This window comes from Danio rerio, chromosome 24 (assembly GCF_052040795.2).
Source record: "Danio rerio strain M-AB ecotype USA chromosome 24, GRCz13ab, whole genome shotgun sequence".
In the NCBI taxonomy this organism is placed as follows: Eukaryota; Metazoa; Chordata; class Actinopteri; order Cypriniformes; family Danionidae; genus Danio; species Danio rerio.
The window spans coordinates 36,520,706-36,545,024 of NC_141044.1; the positions used below are offsets into that span (position 1 = coordinate 36,520,706).

The 24,319-nt window shown below is 35.7% G+C and overlaps 1 protein-coding gene across 7 annotated transcripts in view; it reads right to left on the reverse strand.

Moving 5' to 3' along the window:
- Positions 1-1,292: 1,292 nt before the first annotated feature.
- The window catches only part of nrbp2b (nuclear receptor binding protein 2b), a 53,518-nt gene continuing 30,491 nt past the window's right edge, over positions 1,293-24,319 (reverse strand). The window contains exons 2-19 of one of the 7 annotated variants that reach the window (XR_015524517.2): positions 21,171-21,293; positions 20,768-20,869; positions 18,143-18,232; positions 18,020-18,060; positions 17,480-17,574; positions 17,229-17,252; positions 15,329-15,415; positions 14,551-14,606; positions 14,382-14,477; positions 13,304-13,436; positions 12,658-12,760; positions 8,302-8,352; positions 8,087-8,222; positions 7,935-7,988; positions 6,993-7,056; positions 5,036-5,091; positions 2,831-4,883; positions 1,293-1,764 (exon numbers count right to left, since the gene is read on the reverse strand). Coding sequence is in view for 2 of the 7 variants with exons in the window: in XM_087308770.2 (XP_087164896.1) it covers positions 4,800-4,883; positions 5,036-5,091; positions 6,993-7,056; positions 7,935-7,988; positions 8,087-8,222; positions 8,302-8,352; positions 12,658-12,760; positions 13,304-13,436; positions 14,382-14,477; positions 14,551-14,606; positions 15,329-15,415; positions 17,202-17,252; positions 17,480-17,574; positions 18,020-18,060; positions 18,143-18,232; positions 20,768-20,869; positions 21,171-21,293 (1,422 nt within the window). In the remaining 5 variants the exon portion in view is untranslated. Of the gene's footprint in view, positions 4,884-5,035; positions 5,092-6,992; positions 7,057-7,934; positions 7,989-8,086; positions 8,223-8,301; positions 8,353-12,657; positions 12,761-13,303; positions 13,437-14,381; positions 14,478-14,550; positions 14,607-15,328; positions 15,416-17,201; positions 17,253-17,479; positions 17,575-18,019; positions 18,061-18,142; positions 18,233-20,767; positions 20,870-21,170; positions 21,294-24,319 lie in introns of all 7 variants that reach the window. The other 6 variants (XR_015524515.2, XR_015524516.2, XR_015524514.2 and 3 more) reach the window with 6 other exon arrangements.

A 24,319-nucleotide genomic window follows, 5' to 3' on the forward strand; every position in this document is an offset into this window, starting at 1 on the left:
ATAAATATTTCCAAATCAGTTTCTAATGACACTATCACTTCTTTTTTTTTTTTTTGAGAAAACAGCTGCTTTAGAACTTCAAATGTTCAACAATCATTATATGTCTTATCAATAAAAATGAAAACACTAAATCACTCTAACGAGAATCGAACCCAGGTCCGCAGCGTTTAAATCTAACGTACTATCCGCTCGACCACAACTACTGTTTTATGGATGATGACACAACTGAGTTTTATTATCCTTGAAATAGATCAAAAGAGAAGAGTTGCGGTATAATAATGAATAAAAAGGCTGTGGTCAAGTAAATAAATAAATTTAAAAAGTGTGATTGCTGAGAGCAACAGATTCTAGAGCTAGGGACACCGGCCCTCGCGGCCAAAAAACGGACCGGCCCACCGGGAATTCTCCCGGTCCTCCCGATTAGCCAATCCGGGCCTGGGCAAATATAAACATGAGCTTATTGACAACACAAAAATGCAACAGTCTATTAGCCATATAATGTTTTTTAAAGTCATTTATGGATTTAATTACATTTTGCTTTTAAAATTAAAGGCTGATGGCTAAATGTTTTTTTATGTTGTTGTTTCTTGAATGCAACTATTAACTATATTCTGTCGTTTATGAATAAAATATGGTAATTCTGATAGTTTAATAAAATTTATTTTAGTTTTGGATATCACCAAGCGACCCCTTGTCATTGTCCCGCGACCCCCCAGGGGGTCCCGACCCCCACTTTGAGAACCACTGATCTAGATAACTGCTCACGCACGTTACTGCACGTAGCCAGCCTGGTGAAAGGAGATCTTTTTTTCTCAAAAAGTGGACCTTTTTGCAGTTATACGCCTCAGTTTCTGTTTAAATACTGCATTTTAGTGAATATTTATTAATTAATTAATTTATTTATTTCTTTTTGCTGGATTAACTAGTCAGATCTCATCATAACTACACTTTTGATGTACTAAAAATATTTCCAAAAAATTGCAATAAACATTTAAAACAAGTCTAATTTTTAAAATACAAATTTATTACATCATATATCATTAGAAAAGAATAGCAATCTGTTGAAGTTTTAAAGTAAAAAATGTGTAGCCTACTATCAAACACACCTGAATCAGCTTCTCAGAACATTAATAGAGACTTGAAAACCTGAAATGAATGGGTCAGATAAGGGAGATGTTCAAAATATGTCCTGTTGGTGTGCCTCCAGGAACAGGGTTGGGAAACACTGCTGTAAAATATCATCAATAAGATGATTAAATCTGACAAAATGAGTTACAGAAATAACAGAGTCATTCATTTCATAGCCTTTATTGAGTTTTAAATGCTCATGCCAATCTGTGTTTCCCAGAGAAATGCACATTTTAATACATTACAGAATAAAAACATATCCAAAACCACATAGTTGGTTAGCTGTTTGACTAAGCAGGCTTACATGATTTTGAATAAAATGAGTGTGTTTGATACTATTCTCAATTAAACACTGGTAAATAGTAACATTAATATTAAGGCAATACATTCCTGTTAATGTTTCTTGCAAAACACTTAAACTGTATATTAAGACATTCTTGTGATAGCTGACATGGAGACTGCAGAGAAAATGACAATCATATTGATTATTAAACGGGCATAACAATATCAGTTAAAGCAATTTCTTTTGTAATATACATTTGGAAGAAAGCATTTTGGGAAAACTATATACTCTCCAAAAACTGTACAGCCTAGCTGACTCTTCAGTCCAATCCTGACATTCATTCATTCACAGCCCTGAAGAACAGCCCTTCCAGCCACAACCCATCCCTGGGAAACATTCACACACACTCATTCACACTCATACACTGGGGTCAATTTAGCCTACCCAATTCTCCTGTACAGCATGTCTTTGCAGGAAACCCACGTGAACGCAGGGAGGACATGCAAACTCCACACAGAAACGCCAACTGAGCCGAGGCTCGAACCAGCGACCTTCTTGCTGTGAGGTGACAGCACTACCTACTGCACCGCCTCCAATCCTGACATATTACTGCAAATTTTATACTTCCCTCAGGACAGAAACATTATCTACACAAGTAAAACAGTGTAAATGCTAGTGCTTAGCTAGCATAATGCTAGCTTTAAACATGTTTAGCAGGTTATCTGAATAACAACACACTGGGGGTTTTCTGATATCGTTTGCATTGAGTACAGAGGTTGTTTAATGCCACAATAAGGGAAAAAAGCTAATTAATATTACTTTCATAGCAATTCGTAATTAAATATTTGAAGAAAAATTTTTGGTAAAAACTTGTATAACCTTATTTACATGTATTCGCAAGATATACTGACTTTACGGCTAGGTTTGACTAGGGATGAACAATCAGAATATTTCATAGTACAAGAAACTCATTCATTCATTCAATCATTTATTTTCTTTTCGGCTTAATCCACAGTGGAATGAACCGCCAACTTATCCAGCATATGTTTTACGCAGCAGATGCCCTTCCAGCTGCAACCAAGTACTGGAAAACATCCATACACACTCAATCACACTTATACACTATGGCCAATTTTAGCCGACCCAATTCACCTGTACCGCATGTCTTTGGACTGTGGGGGAAACCGGAGCACTCGGAGGAAACCCACTGGAACGCAGGGAGAACATGCAAACTCCACACAGAAATGCCAACTGACCCATCCAAGTTTCCCTTACAGTCCAAACACATGCACTATAGGTCAATTGGCAGTAGTGTATGTGTGTGAATGAGTGTGTATGGATGTTTCCCAGTACTTGGTTGCAGCTGGAAGGGCATCTGCTGTGTATGCTGGATAAGTTGGTGGTTCATTCCGCTGTGACGACCCCTGATGAGCAAAGGGACTAAGCCGAAGAAAATGAATGAATGAATGAGCAATATAATGCCTCTTCATTTACTGCTACAAACTGATAAAGGCCAGGTGCCAATGCAATCCCACTAATGCCAACACAATTCTTGAGCCTATACCCAAAATAATTTTGTGATCTAAAATAATAAAAAGAGAACTAATTGTAGCTTTAATGAGTGGCATAATGATCTAAAACCTGAATTCCTAACAGTACCATTCTGTTTCAGGAACAAAACATACTGTAGTTGCAAGTATATACAACTTTTTGACAGAAAATCATAAATGAAAACGGTCTGTGGTTAACAAAATCTCTAAAATGAAGTTTGAGATTTAATAACAGCCAGCTTTATCAGTGTTTTGGCACATATCCTAAAAGCAATGATGAATTGACAGAAGTCAGAGGAGAACGGCCAGACTGGCTTATAGACTCAAATAACCACTCGTTACAACCGAGGTATGCAGAAGAGCATCTCTGAACGCACAACATGACCAACCTTGAGGCGGATGGGCTAAAGCAGCAGAAGACCACACCGGGTGCCACTTCTGTCAGCTAAGAACAGGAAACTGAGGCTACAATTCGCACAGGCTCATCAAAACTGGACAATAGAAGATTGGATAAACGTTGCCTGGGCTGATGAGTCAGGTTTCTGCTGCGACATTCGGATGGTAGGGTCTGAATTTGGCGTCAACAACATGAAAGCATGAATCCATCCTGCTTTGTATCAACGGTTCAGGCTGGTGGTGGTGGTGTAATGGTGTGAGGGATATTTTCTTGGCACACTTTGGGCCCATTAGTGCTAACTGAGCATTATGTCAACACCACAGCCTGCCTGAGTACTGTTGCTGACCATCTCCATCCCTTTATGACCACAGTGTACCCATTTCCTGATGGCTACTTCCAGCAGGATAACTCGCCATGTCATAAAGCGTGAATCATCTTAGGTTTTTTGAACATGACAATGAGTTCACTGTACTCAAATGGCCTCCACAGGCACCAGATCTCAATCCAATAAAGCACTTTTGGGATGTGGTGGACCGGGAGATTTGCATCATGGATGTGCAGCCGACAAATCTGCAGCAACTGCGTGATGCTATCATGTCAATATGGACCAAAAACTCTAAGAAGTATTTCCAGGACCTTGTTGAATTTACGCCACGAAAGATTAAGGCAGTTCTGAAAGAAAAAGGGGGTCCAATCTGGTAATAGTAAAGTGTACCTAATAAAGAGGCCGGTGAGTGAATAATAGTAAGAAAAATATTATAATAATATTCACATGTTTGTCAACTAATGCTGATTCAATGAGTCTTTTTTTTCAAAGCTGATTGTGCTTATTAACTCTATTTAATAATAAGCATTTTACACTTTTTTTATTTACACATTCATATGTTTCTCCAACACATCAATAACAGAATAAAAAATAAAGCAAAATGTATACCTTCATGTGTAATATACTTGCTATACTGACCAGCCCAGATCGTTATACGTTTTTTTTTTGGTTTCTACAAAGTTAGCAGTCATCTGCATACTTGCGTAAAGAATGTTTCAGGCCTAGCAACTATTGAATGGCAAAATAATCTTCAGGTCAAATAACTTTCCTGACTTTTTTATTTATCACATATTTAGCTCTTCACAGCAGACACCTCCTACATTACAACCCATATCAAGAGAGACCGCCTTGCCCTTGAGTCCCCCATGGAGTTCTGGGAAGGACAGTCTCTAAAGTGATACCTGGAAGTGCTGGACGAAGACTCAGGGAGGCATTATCGGTGCCCTCTAAGCTGGTCAATCACGTCAGAGGAACCAGCATGCCATGTTGTGCCATCTTGATTTCGTCTCAATTTCAAACTATCCACACTAACTGACAAACGGATCATTGTGTCCACTGCCCTCCCTTTCAGGCTCCACTGGTATGTCCATCATAATAGCAACAGGCCACTGACATTCATATTGTTGTAATGGCACTGGTTGACCCACGGTGTCGGTTCAAAGCGTCCTCCAGGAACGTCACTATCTTGTCACCATCCTCCTGTGGGAAATGATGGTCAAATTTAGCAAGACGCTGAACAAAGTGAACACTTATCTGTTAGTGCTGCTTCTTTGAGTTTTAAATTCGCAAAAATGAATATCAGATGATGTGCGGTCATGATGAAAAGAAAAATGTACAGTTTTTGGTCTCACCTCACTGATGAAGGAATGATGGATGAGCTCATTGACCAAATCTCTAGAGCTGTCACCTGAAATCACAACATGCATGTATGAGAATTTAGTACATTGCTTTAATAAAAAGTTAAAGATGTCGTTTTATGTTCAACTATTTTTTTTAGAACAGAACAGAACAGAATAGAATAGAATGCAACAGAATAGATTTGAATAAAAATTAATAGAATAGAAAAGAAAGGAATAGAATAGAATAGAACAGAATAGAATAAAAATGAATAGAATAGACAGAATAGAATAGAACATAATATAATTGAATAGAACAGATTAAAATAGAAAGAATAGAATAGAAACAACAGACCAGAATAGAAAAGAATACAATCAAACAAAATAGACCAGAACAAAATAGGATAGAATAAAACAGATTAGAAAAGATAAAACAGAATAGAACAAAATAGAATAGAATAGAACAGAACAGAATAGAACAAAATATAACAAAACAGAATAGAACATAACAGAATAGAACAAAATAGAATAGAATAGAACAGAACAGAATAGAACAAAATAGAACAAAACAGAATAGAACATAACAGAATAGAACAGGACAGAATAGAACAGGACAGAATAGAACAGAACAGAATAGAACAGAACAGAATAGAACAAAATATAACATAACAGAATAGAACATAACAGAACAGAATAGAACAAAATATAACATAACAGAATAGAACATAACAGAATAGAACATAACAGAATAGAACAGAACAGAATAGAACAGGACAGAATAGAACAGAATAGAACAGAATAGAACAGAACAGAATAGAACAGAACAGAATAGAACAAAATAGAACAGAACAGAATAGAACAGAACAGAATAGAACAAAACAGAATAGAACATAACAGAATAGAACAAAATAGAACAGAACAGAACAGAATAGAACAGAATAGAACAGAACAGAATAGAATAGAACAGAATAGAACAAAACAGAATAGAACAGAATAGAACAGAACAGAACAGACCAGAACAAAATATAACATAACAGAATAGAACATAACAGAATAGAACATAACAGAATAGAACAGAACAGAATAGAACAGGACAGAATAGAACAGAATAGAACAGAACAGAATAGAACATAACAGAATAGAACAAAATAGAACAGAACAGAACAGAATAGAACAGAACAGAATAGAACAGAACAGAATAGAACAAAATAGAACAGAACAGAATAGAACAGAACAGAATAGAACAAAACAGAATAGAACATAACAGAATAGAACAAAATAGAACAGAACAGAACAGAATAGAACAGAACAGAATAGAACAGAACAGAATAGAACAAAATAGAACAGAACAGAATAGAACAGAACAGAATAGAACAAAAAAGAACAGAACAGAATAGAATAGAACAGAATAGAACAAAACAGAATAGAAAACAGAACAGAATAGAACAGAACAGAACAGACCAGAACAAAATAGAATAGAACAGAATATAATAGAACAAAACAGAACAGAATAGAAAGGAACAGACCATAATATAATAGAATAGAATAGAATAGAATAGAATAGAACAGACCAGACCAGAATAGAACAGAATAGAATAGAACAGAATAGAACAAAACAGAACAGAATAGAATAGACCAAAGTAGAACAAAACAGAACAGAATAGAATATATTAGAATAGAACAAAATAGAACAGAACAGAACAGAACAGACCAGACCAGAATAGAACAGAATAGAATAGAACAAAACAGAACAAAACAGAACAGAATAGAAAAGAACAGAATAGAACAAAATAGAATAAAATAGAATAGAATAGAATATAACAGAACAGAACAGAATAGAATAGAATAGAATAGAATAGAATAGAATAGAATAGAATAGAGCAACTATGAATCTCCAACCTATTAGAATGCTAAAGTCTTTTTCAAATAAAGGAAACATGGAGCAAAACAAGGGAAACAAGGTTTCTCTCACTTGGCATAATATCACAACTGAGCTGCCGATGGAGTTTGTCATCCAGCTTCAAGAAAAGAGTGAGCTGTAAAACAGCAGAAATAACATCATTAGCCACAGACACAGCAGATGTTGTCATAACTATCTTACAAGACTATAATAGTTAGCAGCTTTATTATCAAAACAAAGATGAATCAACAGAGACATACTGTAGATTGCACAATGCAACATGCAACAAAGCCTCTCCCACTGGGCTACCGACGTGTATTTTTGGCTCCAAATTAAAGCCTACACTAATAGCGTTTTATAGACATAACTGATAGCTATTTATTATTATGCAGCCTTTATTATATCAAGCCTTTATTATATATCTAGAATTATTTCCAATTTATATTACATTTTTAAATACTTTTGAATTCTCATTTAATAGTAAAAATAACATTAAAACTAATTTAAATATTACATTTAAACATTTACATATAACTCTGCTTTAATATATAAAATGAATTTTAAAATGACTGTCTTTTGGCCTGTCCGAAAACCCACATTATTAAAATCTGTTAAATGATTTGCACTGATATAATAATACTTTTGCCGGCGCAGTAGGTAGCGCTGTCACCTCACAGCAAGAAGGTCGCTGGTTCGAGGCTGGGTTGGGTCAGTTGGCATTTCTGTGTGGATTTTTGCATGTTCTCCCCGTGTTGAAATGGGTTTCCTCCGGTTGCTCCGGTTTTCCCCACAGTACAAAGACATGCACTATAGGTGAATTGCGTAAGCTAAATTTTCCATAGTGTATGGGAGTGTATGGGTGTTTCTCAATCATGGTTTGCAGCTGGAAGGACATCTGTGCATAAACATATGCTGGATAAGTTAGCGGTTCATTCCGCTGTGGCGACCCCTAATTAACAAAACGGACTAAGAAAATAAATGAGTGAATAATAATATTTTCCATATGTTACTCACATGTGTTTTAGTCGTCTCTTCATTTGACTCCAGGTTACAGTGCATCTGTACAACCTAGAACAATAAAAACGATTGAGATTAAACAAGACATAAACTGACCAAAATGAATTATGGGTAGTGTTTTTGTTGTTTTTTTCCACAGAAACACACACCTTCCTGGTTTCAGCCTCTTGTGGTTCCGGCGTGGGTGTTTTCACCGCCTCCACCTGCTCTTGGGACATTGAGAGAGCGCGAGGTACAGGATGGGGTCGAGCGGACGCAAAGTTCATCAGAGGGTAAATGCCATTCCTGAACAATAAGACACACATGTCCAGTAACACGATACAAACAACAAGAGTAATGACATGACTACTGTACTTTAACTTACTTCACATCCTCCAGAAACTTGTCCAGTTCTAGAGGAGAAACATGAGAATACCTGCAGGACAACAAAATATCAAACAATATGACGTAGATGAGTACATTTCTCACAAATCTCCCTTTAAAATTATTACTTTTTATAGGATGCTTTACACTAATATATTTGTGTAAATATATTGCATTGGTTAGTACCAAAGATCATGGTGCAACATTTAAAGAGAAAAACATGAAATACAATTTTAATAAAGAAGAAAAATCAAAAGAAACCAAATATATAATTTAGCTTAACTGTTTTTTTTTTTGTTTGTTTGTTTTTTGCAACACTTAATTTGTATTTAAACAGATTATCTTTCTAATCCAAAACTTGTTAGGTGACCATACTCGTATTGTAATAAAGGTAACTGTTTTGTTTGAATGCACCAAAATATTTCGTCTATATACACTAAGACCAGTAGTGGTATGCAGGCTTCCTTCTAGTGGTAAGCAGAGGAAAGTAAATGAACACACTTTTAACCGTCTAATGCAAACAATAACACGTTACATTTAAGTAAAGCAGTTTTCTTTTTACTGTTTAAGAACAGTGCCATTTTTGATTGACTTTTAAAATCATATTTTAATTTCAATGTTTTTTGTTTTTTGATTTTACCTGTAACCCCAGAACTGTGTTAATGCTATTGTACTATTTTGGTCACACTTTATTTTAATGGTCCATTTGTTGAATTTAAGTTACATTGCATCACATGCCAACTCAAAACTTGAGTAAAGGAGGTCGAGTGTAGTAAAGTTCGTTGTTTTGGGAAGAAGACAGGGTCGATGATTCAGGTGAGCAAAAATGTTTTTTTTATAATTATAAATTGCACCACACATGAGACTATGTGTGTGTGTGTGTGTGTGTGTGTGTGTGTTTGTGTGTGTTTGTGTGTGTGTGTGTGTGCTCTCTCTCCTCTCCCGGCTGCTCTTTCTGTTCTCCTTAAAGCTGCGGTCACACTGGGCTTTTCCTCCCATAGACTTCCATACATACGCATGCGAATGCGTCTGACCAGAAACATGCGTCAAGTTTCGCAGGTTGCTGCGGTGCAGAGTTCAAGCTTGGTGAACTCTGACCTGCGAAATCGCATCACTTGACTGCGTGAGAACAGTCGAGGATCAAAACATGTTATCTCTGGACAGAAATGGAAAACATGGAGCAATCGCTCGCTTTTAAAAATGTCTAATAAGCTTGTTTAATCCCGCCCCTTTTCTCAGCACCGCACGACAGAATTTTGCATGCTCAAACTCTAGTGTGACCGCAGCTTAAGAAGGGTGTCTCTCAGGCCCAATCACTAGAATAAACAGGTGTTATTTATTATTTCTGATTGGCCTGCTGATTAGCCGCCGGGCTCTGAGCATGCTCTTCCCCCTCACTGGGTGTTCGATCATGCTTACCTCTCCACATCGAGCCTTCTCATTTAGGGCTCCTAAACTCTGGAATAGCCTTCCTGATAATGTCTGAGGCTCAGACACTCTACCAAATCAAAACTAGACTAAAAAGCAATCTTTTAAGTAAAGCACACACTCAGTGCATCACTTAGCGATATGAATGTGCTCTACGCAGGTTTCTACATCTCGTTTCTATACACTATGAACAGCAGCTCCGCTAATTTTCTCTTTACTCTCTATTTCCACCTTGGGATACTCCTCCAGAGGCCCTCAGACTACGCATCGCCACTGATTCTATCCAAGACCAGCGACGAGATGATCCCAAGGTTTCCATAATCCTGGACTAAGCCGTATCCTGAGCAGCTGCTGTGGTGGTCATGGAGGAGTGGAAAGCATGAGACTGATTTCTGTGACGCTCCAGGGATAGACAAGTCTTCGCTGAAGTTCAGCTCCAGCCTCCCGCACCTTGACTGCAGCTCTGCACAAGATGTTTGGCAAGTGGAGAAATGATCGTGCCCAACTGAGCCTGGTTTCTCTCAAGGTTTTTTAATTCTTCTCTCTCGCCAATTGGTGAAATTGGCGCCGCTGATGCCACTAGCTTGCATATTTGGGCATCTGTAGAGCTACGAATCAATGGATTACTCTTCAGTGTTTGGACTCTCAGTAGTGATTATTAAAGGGTCACGAAACACCAAAACACATTTTTTGAGCTGTTGACAGTCGTATATGTGTCCCACACTGCTAAAAACACTATTAGGACACCTATATTTCACTAAAAAGTGTAAATTGGTTGTTTTTGCGTTATTTCAAGCAAATTCGTACTTCCTGTTTGAAATGAATTTTTGAAGCTGCGTCACCGTCATGACATAATAGCGTTGTATTCCAGCATGCAGACTGGGCGTCTGTGCCAGAGTGAGTCTTATTACGTCTTACAGTGTGCTGCATTAATGCATGAGTAAGGCTTGGTTCAAACCAATCAGCGCGCTCTACTGTGCAACTTCATTAATATTCATTTGTGTCACCGTGCTTACACCACAAAGACGGCACGTTGTGTTGGCAAAACAAGCGTGAAGTGTTGCTTTTATAGTTTGCTGCCGTTAAGTTTCGTTTTCATTTTCTCTCTGTGAGAGCTTATCTGGATCACGTGTGGATTACAGTGTACGCGACGCTCGACAACAATAACTTACGTGTCTAAGGGGGATTATTGTTTACCTGAGAGCTGTTCTCATCTGCAAACGCTGAAATCTGGATTTGCTTGTAGTATTCTCTTCATAAAGACGCGGCTCTAGTTGCTGGTGATTGTCCTGTCTCTACAGATTTGGTAAGTGAGCGACCAGTGCTCTTTGTTTATTCAGTTTGTTCGTATCGAATTAAGTTAACTATTGCACTGAGTGCAGAAATGTTAGCACCGCATTTTGTGACCGGAATAACACACGCGGCTTTCTGACGCTACCTGCCGTGTGCATCTAAGTTTCCGGGAAATGCGGAGGGTTTTTTTCTCTCATTCGCCGTGCGGTATCAAACATTGCATGAAAAATACACGCTTAGATCAGTTCCTCGAATCAAATACCTCGTTTGTCGCGAGAGGCATGAATGAATTCCCTGAATGAAAGAGCCAAACTGCAGTTAAAGTCCAACATTTAATAATTTGGCAAATAATTCGACTACAGATGTCCATGTAGGTTAAACACCATCACTTTCTCCTGTCTGTGTGGGTGTGTATTTTGACTCTGAAACTCGCGCGTGCACAAATAGACACTCCCACACCATCCCACTTTAGTTCCTCCGACACTCCCCCTAAACAGAGCCGGACACGCCCACTTTTCTGACTTTTTCCAAAGTAGAGGTGTGAAAACACCCTGCTGAAACGAGGTGGTTTCATGGCCCTTTAAACCGCACTGAACTGAGCTAAACTAAACTGAACTTAAACTCTGAAAACTGAACTACACTGTTTCAATTTACTATGATCTTATATGTGAAGCTGCTTTGACAATCTACATTGTAAAAGCGCTATACAAATAAAGGTAATTTGAATTGAACTAATTCTCATTAAATTATAAGTAGACTACTAGGTTGGGCTTAGGGTTAGTTTGTTGACATGTACTTGCAAAGTTTCTTATAGTCAGTTAAATGTCTGTTGAAAGAGCACGATCTATCAACAGATATTAAGCGGACAGTCAACTAATACTCAAATGGACCATCAAAATTAAGTGTTAACACTATTTTTTTATGTTTTAAGTGAATGACAATAATAAATATTCTAATTAGGAATTAAACTGCCTCGTTTAATATACTTTTATACTTTACAATTTTCAATAGTTTATCCTTTATGCTCAGCAAAGCTGCATTTATTTGATCAGAAAAACTAATATTGAGAAATATTATTAAACTAACAATTATTACAATAATGTCACTGATTTCTATTATGTTTTTTTTATAATTGTAATGTATCCCTGACATTTTTCATCACATGATCCTTTAGATGTTATTCTGATATGCTCATTTATTGTTTAAGTTTAACTTTAAAACTGTGAAACTATAAGTGTTCTCTAATGAACAGAACAGCAACTAGTACAAAAGAACGGCATAAATTTGAAACAGAAATTTGTGTAACATTTTCAAGTTATGAGTGTGTATGGATGTTTCCGAGTGATGGGTTGCGGCTGGGAGTGCATCCACTGCATAAAAACATATGCTGGATAAGTTAGTGGTTCATTCTGCTGTGGCGTCCCCAGATTAATAAAGGGACTGAGCCAAAAAGAAAATTAATCAATGAATGAAATTTCAAGTTACTTTTGATCAATTTAATTTGTTAAGACAAATAATAACATTCATTCCTTTAATATTAATAATAATAATAATAATAATAAAACAAATAATAATAATAATAGTAATAAAAATAAAATATAAAATAGAATTGAATGTAGCTTAAGTTGAGACTTACTTGAGCTGAACGCGAGAACGATCTCCGTAAATAATCTCTGCCATGACTCCATTTGGGTCGAAGGATTTGGTTTTCTCCTCCACGCAGTTTTCAGGTAGCATGTCTTTAAACACCAATAAAAATTTAATATAAAAATAAACAAAATAACAATAAAAATGTATTTTTTAACCATTATAATCAATTATACTTTTAATATATTAGAATCCTCATTTAATCCTTTACAACAAAATAACTGTAAATAAATATTTTGTTCATATTTATAGTTTTTTTTATAATTCTGAATATAATACTAACTGAAATAGAAAAAGTAGAACTGAAATTTTTTTCAAAATGCCAAGAAAAAAACAATAATTTATATATATGGTTATGTATACTCATGTGTGTGTATATATATATATATATATATATATATATATATATATATATATATATATATATATATATATATATATATATATATATATATATATATATGTCAGATCCATTTTCAAGTCAGTGTTTTTTTGCCAATAACATAAAAAACCATCTTCTGTGTAGCATATTTCAGAGACTCCTTATAAGTCAGAATAAGGGACAGGAAAAGACAATGTTTTTGGAGTGGCCAAACATAAACATCTGATGTTGATCAGTTTTGAAGGGCTCTTACACTGGTTATTGATGAGGCAGTGAGCAGCGAGCAGCTTCAGTGAATGAACTTCAAACAGCACGCGGTGAAACAGCAGGTCGTGTGCCGTTGGCCGGAGGCAAGGATTGTGGCGCACACACATCTGGGTGAACTCCTGAAACATGATAGAAAATAGACTACTTTAGAACCAGCAACATGCTATTACAATTATTTGTTTATATTTACATATATTTATTTATTTTTATATTATTTATATTTTTTAGATTTGTAAGTAGTTGAAGCTTGGATTTGTAAGTAGTTTGTAAGCTTGATTCCACATATCTTTAAAATATTAAATCAAATCTCTCAACTCTGACTGATTCCTGAAAATTACAAATTTGGCAACCTTCTTACTGTGAGGCGAGTGCTACCCACTGAGCCACCGTGTCGCCTCTGAGAATTTAAAAAAAAGCTAAATGCTTATTAAAGCATCTAAAATGCACATTTAACACAAACCAACCCTAAGATATAGGCCTGTATCAATAATCGATATATCGACTTATCGCATAAAACGTGGACATGACCTTAATCATTTTTGGTGATGCAATAGATATATCACCCATACATAAAAAACTATTTTAGCAACATTTTAGCTGATTTTGCAACATCTTTAATTCTATTGGAGATGTCAGTATGATAAAAAAAAACATAGTATTTACTATAAATTACTATAGTATATTTGACGACTGACAACTGAAAATAGATCTGGTAGCAGATATTGCAGCCTCGGTTACTTTTTTTTTACCTTGCACTTTACTGTTAACATCTATTATTATTTATTTAGGATTTGCATTTTCACATTCTGATTCCAATGTCTGATTATTAAATTGTTAAAAATGACTATAATAAGATTAAATATTCTTAAGAATAAAATAACATGTGTTCTTTTGAAGAGTGTGCTTGCATTGTGATGATATTATATTTTCATTGTGGCAATAATGTGTGGCATAAAATGGTCTTAAAATGACAGTAATATCATTTATTGCAATATATTTTGGTGCAATATATCACACAACAAAAAACAGATATCATGACAGGCATACTAAGATAACATACAAACCCTCATAAGTGGGTCTTCTAATGATTGGCCTGCATTGGCTATGGCTTCCTTGGACACGGCGGAATCCCCATTAGCCTGGATTTCCAACACAGCCATCTGGAGAAATATTGTTATTAAATAATATTCAACCATTTATGTAACATAAATGCTTGCATTTTTTCGGTCTTACCTCCAAAGCACAAATCCCAAAGGAAAAGATGTCAATGGCGTAGTCATCTTCACAAGCTAAGAACAGATGAGGAAATATAAACTATATAAACAAGATTAAGACTAGTCTGTCTAGTCTACACAATTACCTAGGACACTTTTGAAAAAGAGGTTACAAATATCAAGAGATTTTCCTGGTAAAATAAAGTGTAAAAAAAAAAGTTAACCCTCCTGTTGACTTATGGGTCAAAAATGACCAGTGCACCATTTCAACAGCAGAAAAAAACAATGTCTTGAAATTTGGCAACTTTTCTAAAATTAACATTCACTAATTTTTCCTTCAGCTTAGTGTCTGATTTATTAGGGGTTGCCACAGCGGAATGAACCACCAACTGTTCCGGCAAATGTTTTACGCAGTGGATGCCCTCCCAGTTGCAACCCAGTACTGGGAAACACCCATACACCCTCGCATTTACACACACTCATTGTGGCCAATTTAGTCTATCCAATTCAGCTATACCGCATGTCTATATGACTGTGGGGGAGACCGGAGCACTCGGAGAAAACCCACGGCAACATCAGGAGAACATGCAAACTCCACACAGAAATGCCAACTGGCCCAGCCGGGACTCGAACCAGCGACCTACTTGCTGTGAATTTAAATTTCAAATTTAAATTTATATTAAATGGAAATTTAGTTGCTTTACTTCAAAGGTGTAGTGAAGGAGGGTTATGTTAGGACAAACGAGACTTCTAAGACAACAGGAGGGTTGAGAAAGTGAAGATGTGTTGTCACTCACAGCCGTACTCCGGACAGAAGAAATGCAGGTTCCTCTTGTCGTCTCTGTGTTGGTTTAGTTTACCTTGGACGCCCCCTTCTGGAAATACTGGGTATCAACATATGACAACAGTGAGTCAATTTGCATTTTCTTCCATGCAATGTTGAAAAGATAAATGGGTTATACATTTCAGACATATTTATTGACTTTACCAGGGCCTAAAATTAACACTTGCCAAGCACTGATAGCTAGCTTTTTATTGTTTTCATTTTGCAGGTCATTTTTTACAAGTTTCCATTATAATTTAATTACTAACATGAACTAAAAATAAACAAACGTTGTAAATTTCATAGCAATATTAATAATAATAATAATAATAATAATAATAATAATAATAATAATAATAATAGTTATCACTTTTGATAACATTTACAAAAGTTGTGCTTGTTACATTGCTTTTTGTGCAAAAATCAAAAATTTCTTAAATCAAGAAGCCTTTTCTAAACAACCAAATAATATATACATTTTTTTTTCAGAAATAATACTTCTAAATTAAGTGAGTTTTTCCTTAAAACACACAATATAATCCACCAATGGGCTAAGAAAAAAATCTTGTTTTTGTTTTGATATAGGATTATTTTTCATTGGCAGATTATATTGCTTTGATTTTATTTCATTATTTAGATTTTACTTTTTGCTTCTCTAGACAGGGTTACTACAGGCTTCATCAAGTCAAATTTAAGACTTTTTAAGACCTTTCATGAATGACATTTCCGACATACACAAGGCTAAACACTAAGAATTTTTTTCTAACAGCCCAGTTAAAACTTTAAAAACAAATGTTATTATGAGGAATAATTAAACCAAGGATAATTAAACCATATGTTTAAGAATAGAAACATAAACAGACTTGGTAAAAAGAGTTAATAAATAAGAGTTAACGAATAAAATTTTTGTTAAAACTTTCATTTAGCAGGAATGATAGTAATTGAATGGGTGTTGGCCCGATTGGGTAGCTTTACATGGACATAGGAAAATTAAGACCAGTTAAAACAAGATTTAAGACCTACAACACAATATTTCAGTAGATTTAAGACTTAAGGCCTGAAATTTTAATTTTGAAATTTAAGACTATTTTAAGACTTTTTATGACTCCACCCTGCTAGAAAATGTTTCTCGATTTAACATAACTCCACAATTTTTGCAGTGCAACATTAGTTAATGCGCTGCGAGTTAACTAACAATGAATGACTTATGACTTATTTTCATGAACTAAAATGACCAAATATTAATTAATACTGTAAATATAGTGTTCATTGATTACATTTACTTTTAGTCATTTAGCAGACGCTTTTATCCAAAGCGACTTACAAACGAGGACTTGGAAGCAATTTACACAACTTTAAGAGCAACAATGAATAAGTGCTGTAGGCAAGTTTCAGGTATGTAAAGTGTAAGAAGCAAAACATTAGTAATTTTTTATTTTTATTTTTTATTTATTTATTTTTTTATACAGTTAGCGGTAGAACCAGAGAGGCAATTGTTAGTCCATGTTAGCAAATAAACCAAAGGGACATTGTTGGTTATTAATTCTAACAATATTTGAGAATATATTAAGGTTTAGAGCAATTATCTTACCATAAAGACTACCTTGCAAGTGATTCAATCAGTAATTTGATTTTTTTTTTTTAAACCTTATGTTTTTTTAATCATACAGTGCTAAATCAGGCTTAAAAGTGTGATGTTGTATTTTGGATCTTCTTTTGTTTAATTTTTTGTAAGGCTGAACAGATTTTAAATCGAATTGAAACTGGTAACAAAGAGCAACATGTGACACACATACAAAAATGTAATAAAATGTAGGTTTAATGGTTAAGTTGTAGAAATTACATACTGTGTGAGATGCTGAAATGGCTCTTACCATTCACAAAGAGTCGATGCCAAACTACACAGAGAGAAAACAAAACAAAAGCAAAAGTCAACAGATGATGATTATACAAAATTATACTGAATTTATTCAATTCAATTTACAAAGAAACAATTAACAAAGAAACAAGAACAAGTTTTTATAATGGATCTACAGATATAAATCTAAAATATCCTTTTAAATAAGTGTTCCTCTCCTCTAAAGTGCTTTTATTTAGTGCAATTAAGTGCAGTAAAAAAATATACCTGATCCGATTTTAATAAGGCCGTTGTGCTGAATGAAGATGGTGTCACATGTGAGGTTGCCGTGAATTATGGGAGGGTCACAGGAGTGCAGGTAACTGATGAGTGGAAGAAGGTGCATGCTTGTTAATGTACAATTTCCAAGGTTTAAACACACACACACACACACACACACACAAACACACACACAACAATACCAACACAAATTTGAAGTCAGAATTATTAGCCCTCCTGAAATATTACAGAAAATGGGTTTTTAGGTTAAATAAGTTAACTAGGCAAGTCATTGTATAACAATGGTTTATTCTTTAGACAATCGAGAAAAAATATAGCTTAAGGGGGTTAATAATATTGACCTTAAAATGGATTTTAATAAATAAAAAATGCTTTTATTCTAGCCAAAATAAAACAAATAAGACTTTCTCTAGAACAAAAAATATTATAGGAAATACTGTGAAAAATGTCCTTGCTCTATTAAACATCATTTGAGAGGAAGAGCTTATAATTTCACTTCAACTGTCCACAAATGCAGGAGAGTGTCACCTGAGGGCGGAGAGAATCTGTGTACACCAGCGTTTCCAGGCCTGAAACACAGTCATTTCTTATGTAAAACATATATTTAGACTTCGGTCGGGGGCTAAAATATCCTCATGACAAATGTCTGACCTTGACATTCATGGTCTTGTGGTTTTTCTTGGTCTTTTTAAGGAACTGCTTCAAGCTGCCAGACGACATGTACTCTGTGATGAACACAACCTGCAATGAGCAGAAAAAATAAAACATGTTTCCATATAATGGCCACTTCAGCTTTAGAGCAAAGTACATTTAATCTCACACTGCAGGAGATTGAATTTTTCTGAATCAGACTTTATATGCAGACTGTATTCTGAATCACTTTCACAACAGACAAAATAAAGATTTAATTTACATGCTATGGATTTCTAAGAATCTTTTACGATAAATACTATCTATAAAAGTCAAGTAATGCAACCTCTTTCTGCAGGTTTCATTCATTCATTCATTTTCTTTTCGGCTTAGTCTTCTAGGGTCGCTACAGCGGAATGAACCGCCAACTTATCCAGCAAATGTTTTACGTAGCGGATGCCCTTCCAGCTGCAACCCTTCTCTGGGAAGCATCCATACACCCTCATCCACTATGGACAATTTAGCTTACCCAATTCCCCTGTACCGCATGTCTCTGGACTGTGGGGGAAACAGGAGCACCTGGAGGAAACCCACGTGAACACGCAAAGAACATGCAAACTTCACACAGAAACGCCAACTGACCCAGCCGAGGCTTGAACCAGCGACCTTCTTACTATGAGGTGACAGCACTACCTACAGCGCCAATGTGTCGCCCTTCTGCAGGTTTCACAAAGTCAAATTCAAGACTTTTTTTAACACATTTATAAATGAAATTTCAGCTTACAGTCTGCACAATTTTGCTAAAAGTTTTTTTTAGATGTATTGTTGGTGATTAGATTGTGTAACTTTACATGTAGGAAAGTTAAAACCTGTATAATATTTTTACATTCATTCATTTATTCATTCATTCATTTTCTTTTTCGGCTTAGTCCCTTTATTAATCTGGGGTCTCCAAAACGGAATGAACCGCCAATTTATCCAGCACGTTTTGCCCTTCCAGCTGCAATCCATCACTGGGAAATATTTTTATATCTAATATAATATTATTAATCTTATGTTTAAGATAATATTATATTTTTTAAATATATTGGTTAAGACCCACAAGACATTATTTCAGTCTATTTAAGACTTTTTAAGGCCTTTGTTTTTCAAATTTAAGACATTATAAAGACTATTTAATACCCTACGGACAACCTGTGCCATTTCTGTGCCACAGCACCCATGGCCGGATTAATTAATGGACATTATGAGCACAGGCCCAGGGGCCCGTGCAAATAGCGCACCTCGTTGGAATAAGCTAGTTGAGTGATTCCCGCCCATCACCTTTTGATTGATAGAGCCAACAGAATTAAAGAGAGTGGCATACAGCAGCGTGAGTGGCGTAGCTCGTAAAGCGCATAGCAACACGTTTTTTCCCCAGTACATATCAGATTTTGTCTACTATTCATCGAGGAAGACAAGTAGGAATCATTTATAAGTGTGTGGGGCAACAAGACATTGTGCCCAGGGGCCTCTGAATTCTCAATCCGGGCCTGACTGCACCAAACTGCAAAATCAAAGAAATCCTATTTAGCTTTCCCTTAAGATTTAATTTAGGTGTCAGGAATCTCCAGAATGTTTTGATGAACAGCTCAAAATACCTCAAGGTTCATTGAATACACTGTGTTATAAAGCCCCTTTTTTGCTTGGAAAAAAAACCTCTCCTATTAATAAATGTGAATTTGTGCTTTGTAACTTGGCAGATTTGTTTCCTACTCAAGCATTATTTTTAATGTATTATAATACAATAAAATATAAAAAATAAAAATATTTAAAATATTTATAAAAATGATTTATATAATATAAAAATATTTATTAATAAAAAAGTATAATAGGGTGGCACAGTGGCTCACAGTGACTTTCACCTCACAGCAAGAAGGTCGCTGGTTCAAGTCCCGGTTGGGCGAGTTGGCATTTCTTTGTGGAGTTTGCATGTTCTCCTCGTGTTGGCGTGGGTTTCCTCTGGGTGCTCCGGTTTCCCCCACAGTCTAAAAACATGCGCTATTGGGGAATTGAATAAACTAAATTGGTGTAAGCGTGTGTGAATGAGAGAGTGCATGGGTGTTTCCCAGTACAGGGTTTCAACTGGATAGGCATCCGCTGCGTAAAACATATGTTGGAATAGTAAGATGAAGGAAAATGAATGAATGAAAAAATATAATAGTACTAAAGATTCTTTCTAATGAAAGAGCATTAACGTGTGTGTGTGTGTGTGTGTGTGTGTGTGTGTGTGTACGTGTTTCTGTGACATATCAGGACACAAATCTGTATAATGACATGGGTATGACACAGGTATTACAAAAAGGAGAAATACAAGGACATTGCTGACTTCCTCATTTCTCAAAAAGCTTATAAACCACACAGAATGAGTTTTTTCAGAGAGTAAAGCTATACACAGTCTCCTGTGATGGTTGGGTTTAGGGGTAGGGTGGGGTGAGGGCAATACAATATACGGTTTGAACAGAATAAAATGAATGTAAACCTATTTAATGTACCCACTTTTCACAAAAACAAACGTGTGTGTGTGTGTGTGTGTGTGTGTGTGTGTGTGTGTGTGTGTGTGTGTGTGTGTGTGTGTGTGTGTGTGTGTTTGTGTGTATGTGTTACCCTAGCATGGTTGTCTCTAATGTCCAGCCAGTATTTGTGGAATTTGACAATGTTGGGATGATCCACCTGTGTCAGGTTCTCAAACATCTCCTTCATTTTGTCCTACACAAATGCACAAAAAAAACGTCAAAAATCGACTGTCCTGTAATATATATTTTTGTGTTTTTTAACACCAATGTTACCAATTGAATGATGCCAAGGTAATAAATTGACAACAAATCAATTCGCTTCTTTAAGGTGTTTTTTTTTTGGCATGTTTTCAACATCAAGTAAAGTATAATCAATTCCACGTAACCTTGGTGAAACCTTTTCAGAAACTTTAATTTTTCTAACAATTTTCCGTTTTAAGAGTTTTTTTTAAAGTAGCTTTTAGTAAACTTAAAACTATTATTTAAGAACTCACCTCCACTGTCTTAAAGACCTTCTTGTCCTGGAAGAAAACCTCGTTCCAGACCACCTCAACACCCTCTTCAGTGTCCATGGCCAGAGACGCGCTCTCCACTCCGGGCACATTCCCCTGACTGACCTGCAGAGGGAGACACACAACCACTTTTACATCCACTGTCAAAACAGAGGATATTTAAGGACAAATCTTTAAAAAATGCACAAAGAAGATTCAGATAATTAACATCCACCATCAACATTATATTTTATACATAATTGATTAGATTTAAAATTTAGATAAATATTTTATAAGGAAAATATTTCAATTTTATCATTTTTTATGTTGTTTACATGCATATATTTGTTTATATTTGATTAAATATGAAATGATGAAATCAGCACCAACCAATAACAACATATATTTGTTGACCAGCATTTGTTAAGCATGCCTTGCTTTGGTTTAAGTTGAAATTTGAAAGTATGATTTATGTAGACTGAGAGCTGTATTTCGTGATCTTGAGAGAGAGAATGTTGAAAAGGGATTTGGATTAAAGCTAGAGAGGGAGAGAGAGAGAGAGAGGGACGAGACATTCAGAGGAGGATCCTGCTGAGACAAAGATAATAACTGCAGAAACACGTCTTTGCCGACTCATCCATGTCTCACATCATCCCTGTGTGCAGAAAAACATACAGCAAGAGTCCGTCTGAGAGTGTCTGAATATACGTGACTACTAAGTGTCTTTGACTGCTTTGTTCGGACGACTGCTGTCAGACTGTAAGCTTTTAACACTGCAGTGCTGAACATCTCCAGCCTGAACACACACACGTTATACCCTTCAGTTTTTCAAGTGTGTTCGTTTACAGTACATTCACTCCTAATGCTTGTCAAATTCACGGTTCTCATGTTAGACAGTACTAATGTTATTAGGGTTTCTAGTGCCATCTTCTGCCATCACTGATCTGTGATTAAATGAAAAGATAACAAGTCTTCTCTTAAGCACAAAATGAACATTCAGTAGACAAACACCATATGGTACAGTCTGACTCCATATGGTACAGGCCGAAAAATGAGCCAATTATGTAAATGAATCATTTAAGAGACTGAACAGGACAACCTGAATCAGTCATGAAAACGTATTTTAACACAATACTGTAGTTTTGAATGTTTACTATTATCAGGGCTTGACATTAAGGGCTCTATTTTGACGGTCCATGTGCAGAGCGCAAACCGCTTTGCGCCATGGCGCATGGTCTAAAAGGGTTGAGTTTATTTTCTTAATGAGTTATAGGTGTGTTTTGAGAATAAACCAATCTCATCTCCTATTCCCTTTAAGAGCCAGATGCGTCGCGCCAAGAGCGCATTCGCTATTTACAGGACGCAAAGTAAGTCTAAGTGGAAAAACTGAGCATTTCACTTGCAAACAGTTCACAGTTAAGTTTTTTTTAACAGAAAACTGTTAAACAGAGCATCTACTGCGTGAGAATGAGAGATATGGATCACTTTTAACTTTTGGATAGAGAAACCTTTACGCACAGACATCAATTAGTCTATAAATAATTAATTTTTAATCGTTTGTTAAGCGCAAATATTCGTTTTAAAACTATTTCTAAATTCAGTTCTAATTTCAGCAAACGAATAAATAAACAACAAGTTATATCCTAAAACACATGCTGTGCCCCATATGGTCTAAAACCTGACAGGTGGGCAAATCTAAGCTTGTTTTTAATAAAACAAATATAAATATGGATATAATATATAATACTGCAAATAATAAAAACATTATACAAAAGCAAATTGTTATGAATGAACTGAAAAATCCTCCCGAGATGAAGAAGACATAAAAGCAGTGATTTTTCATATGCATGTAGGCTAGAAAATAATATGTTTTGTAATATTTTAATCCTTTATATTTATATCCTATATCTATTCTTATTATATACTATATATATCCTTAATAATTAAATTTTTTCATATGTAAAGATATTTGCCTATTGCTTGTGCGTATTAAGCAGTGTGTAAGCAAGGCGCAACTTTGAGTTTAGACCGGGTTTGTTTTGGTCTGATGAAAAATCTATTTTTGTTTTTTCAAAATAGCAACGCGCCGGCAGTGCACCTCAGAACGCCTTCCTTTATAGACCAGAACGCCTATGGGCGCACATATGAGCGCTAATGCATTTGCAATTTAAACAGGGTAGCGCAACGCCTCAAAACGACTCTTGCGCCAAGCTAAAACTACCAAACAAGTATTCCGCCACGCCTTGCGCCACATTGCGCCGGGTGTATGATAGGGCCCTAACTTTTTTGATCACCAGCCACTGTGGCTAGTAGATTTGCAACATTACTGGCTATTCGCCATTTTCACTAGCCACACTTTTCTTGTTGGGAAAATATATTTTGCTTAAATTTGACTCTGACATGCTAAATTACTGATTTAGATGTTGTGTTATGTCCACATGCCTTCTCATTCATTTCACATCTTGTGTGTGTTGTGTATTAGCTTGCTCCGTGTGCAAGGGTTGTTGTGTCACAATGCAATCAGTTTTATTTCATGACTTCTCAGGGCTCAAAATTAAGGATTTAGAAAAATTATCTCTGACCACACCAAATAAGTATTTCTTAGCCACAATTTTTTAATGTGTAAAACGAGTAATCTCCTATTAAAGCAATGTATTGTAAAAAAAAAAATGATAATTAAACCATATTAGCAAAAACTGTAAGCAAAAGAAATAAATAACTTGATCTTGCTGATCTGAGTGATCTGTTGGGTTTGTATTCAGTGAGCATATCTGTAATGTATTGAGGTCCTAGGCCATTTAGGCATTTATAGACAATAATAATATTTTAAAATCTATTCTGAATAGAACTGGGAGCCAGTGTAAAGACCTGAGGATGTGCTCTGATTTTCTGGTTCTGATCCGAATACTGGCCGCAGCGTTCTGGATGAGCTGTCTTTTTTGGGAAGGCCCGTGAGGAGTCTATTACAGTAATCCACCCTGCTGCTGATAAAAGCATGAACAAGTTTTTCTAAATCCTCACTGGAAACAAAGTGTCTAATTCTTGCAATAATTTTGAGGTGATAGAAACAAATGCTGGATAAGTTGGTGGTTCATTCCACTGTGGCGACCCCCGATGAATAAAGGAACTATGCCGAAGGAAAATGAATGAAT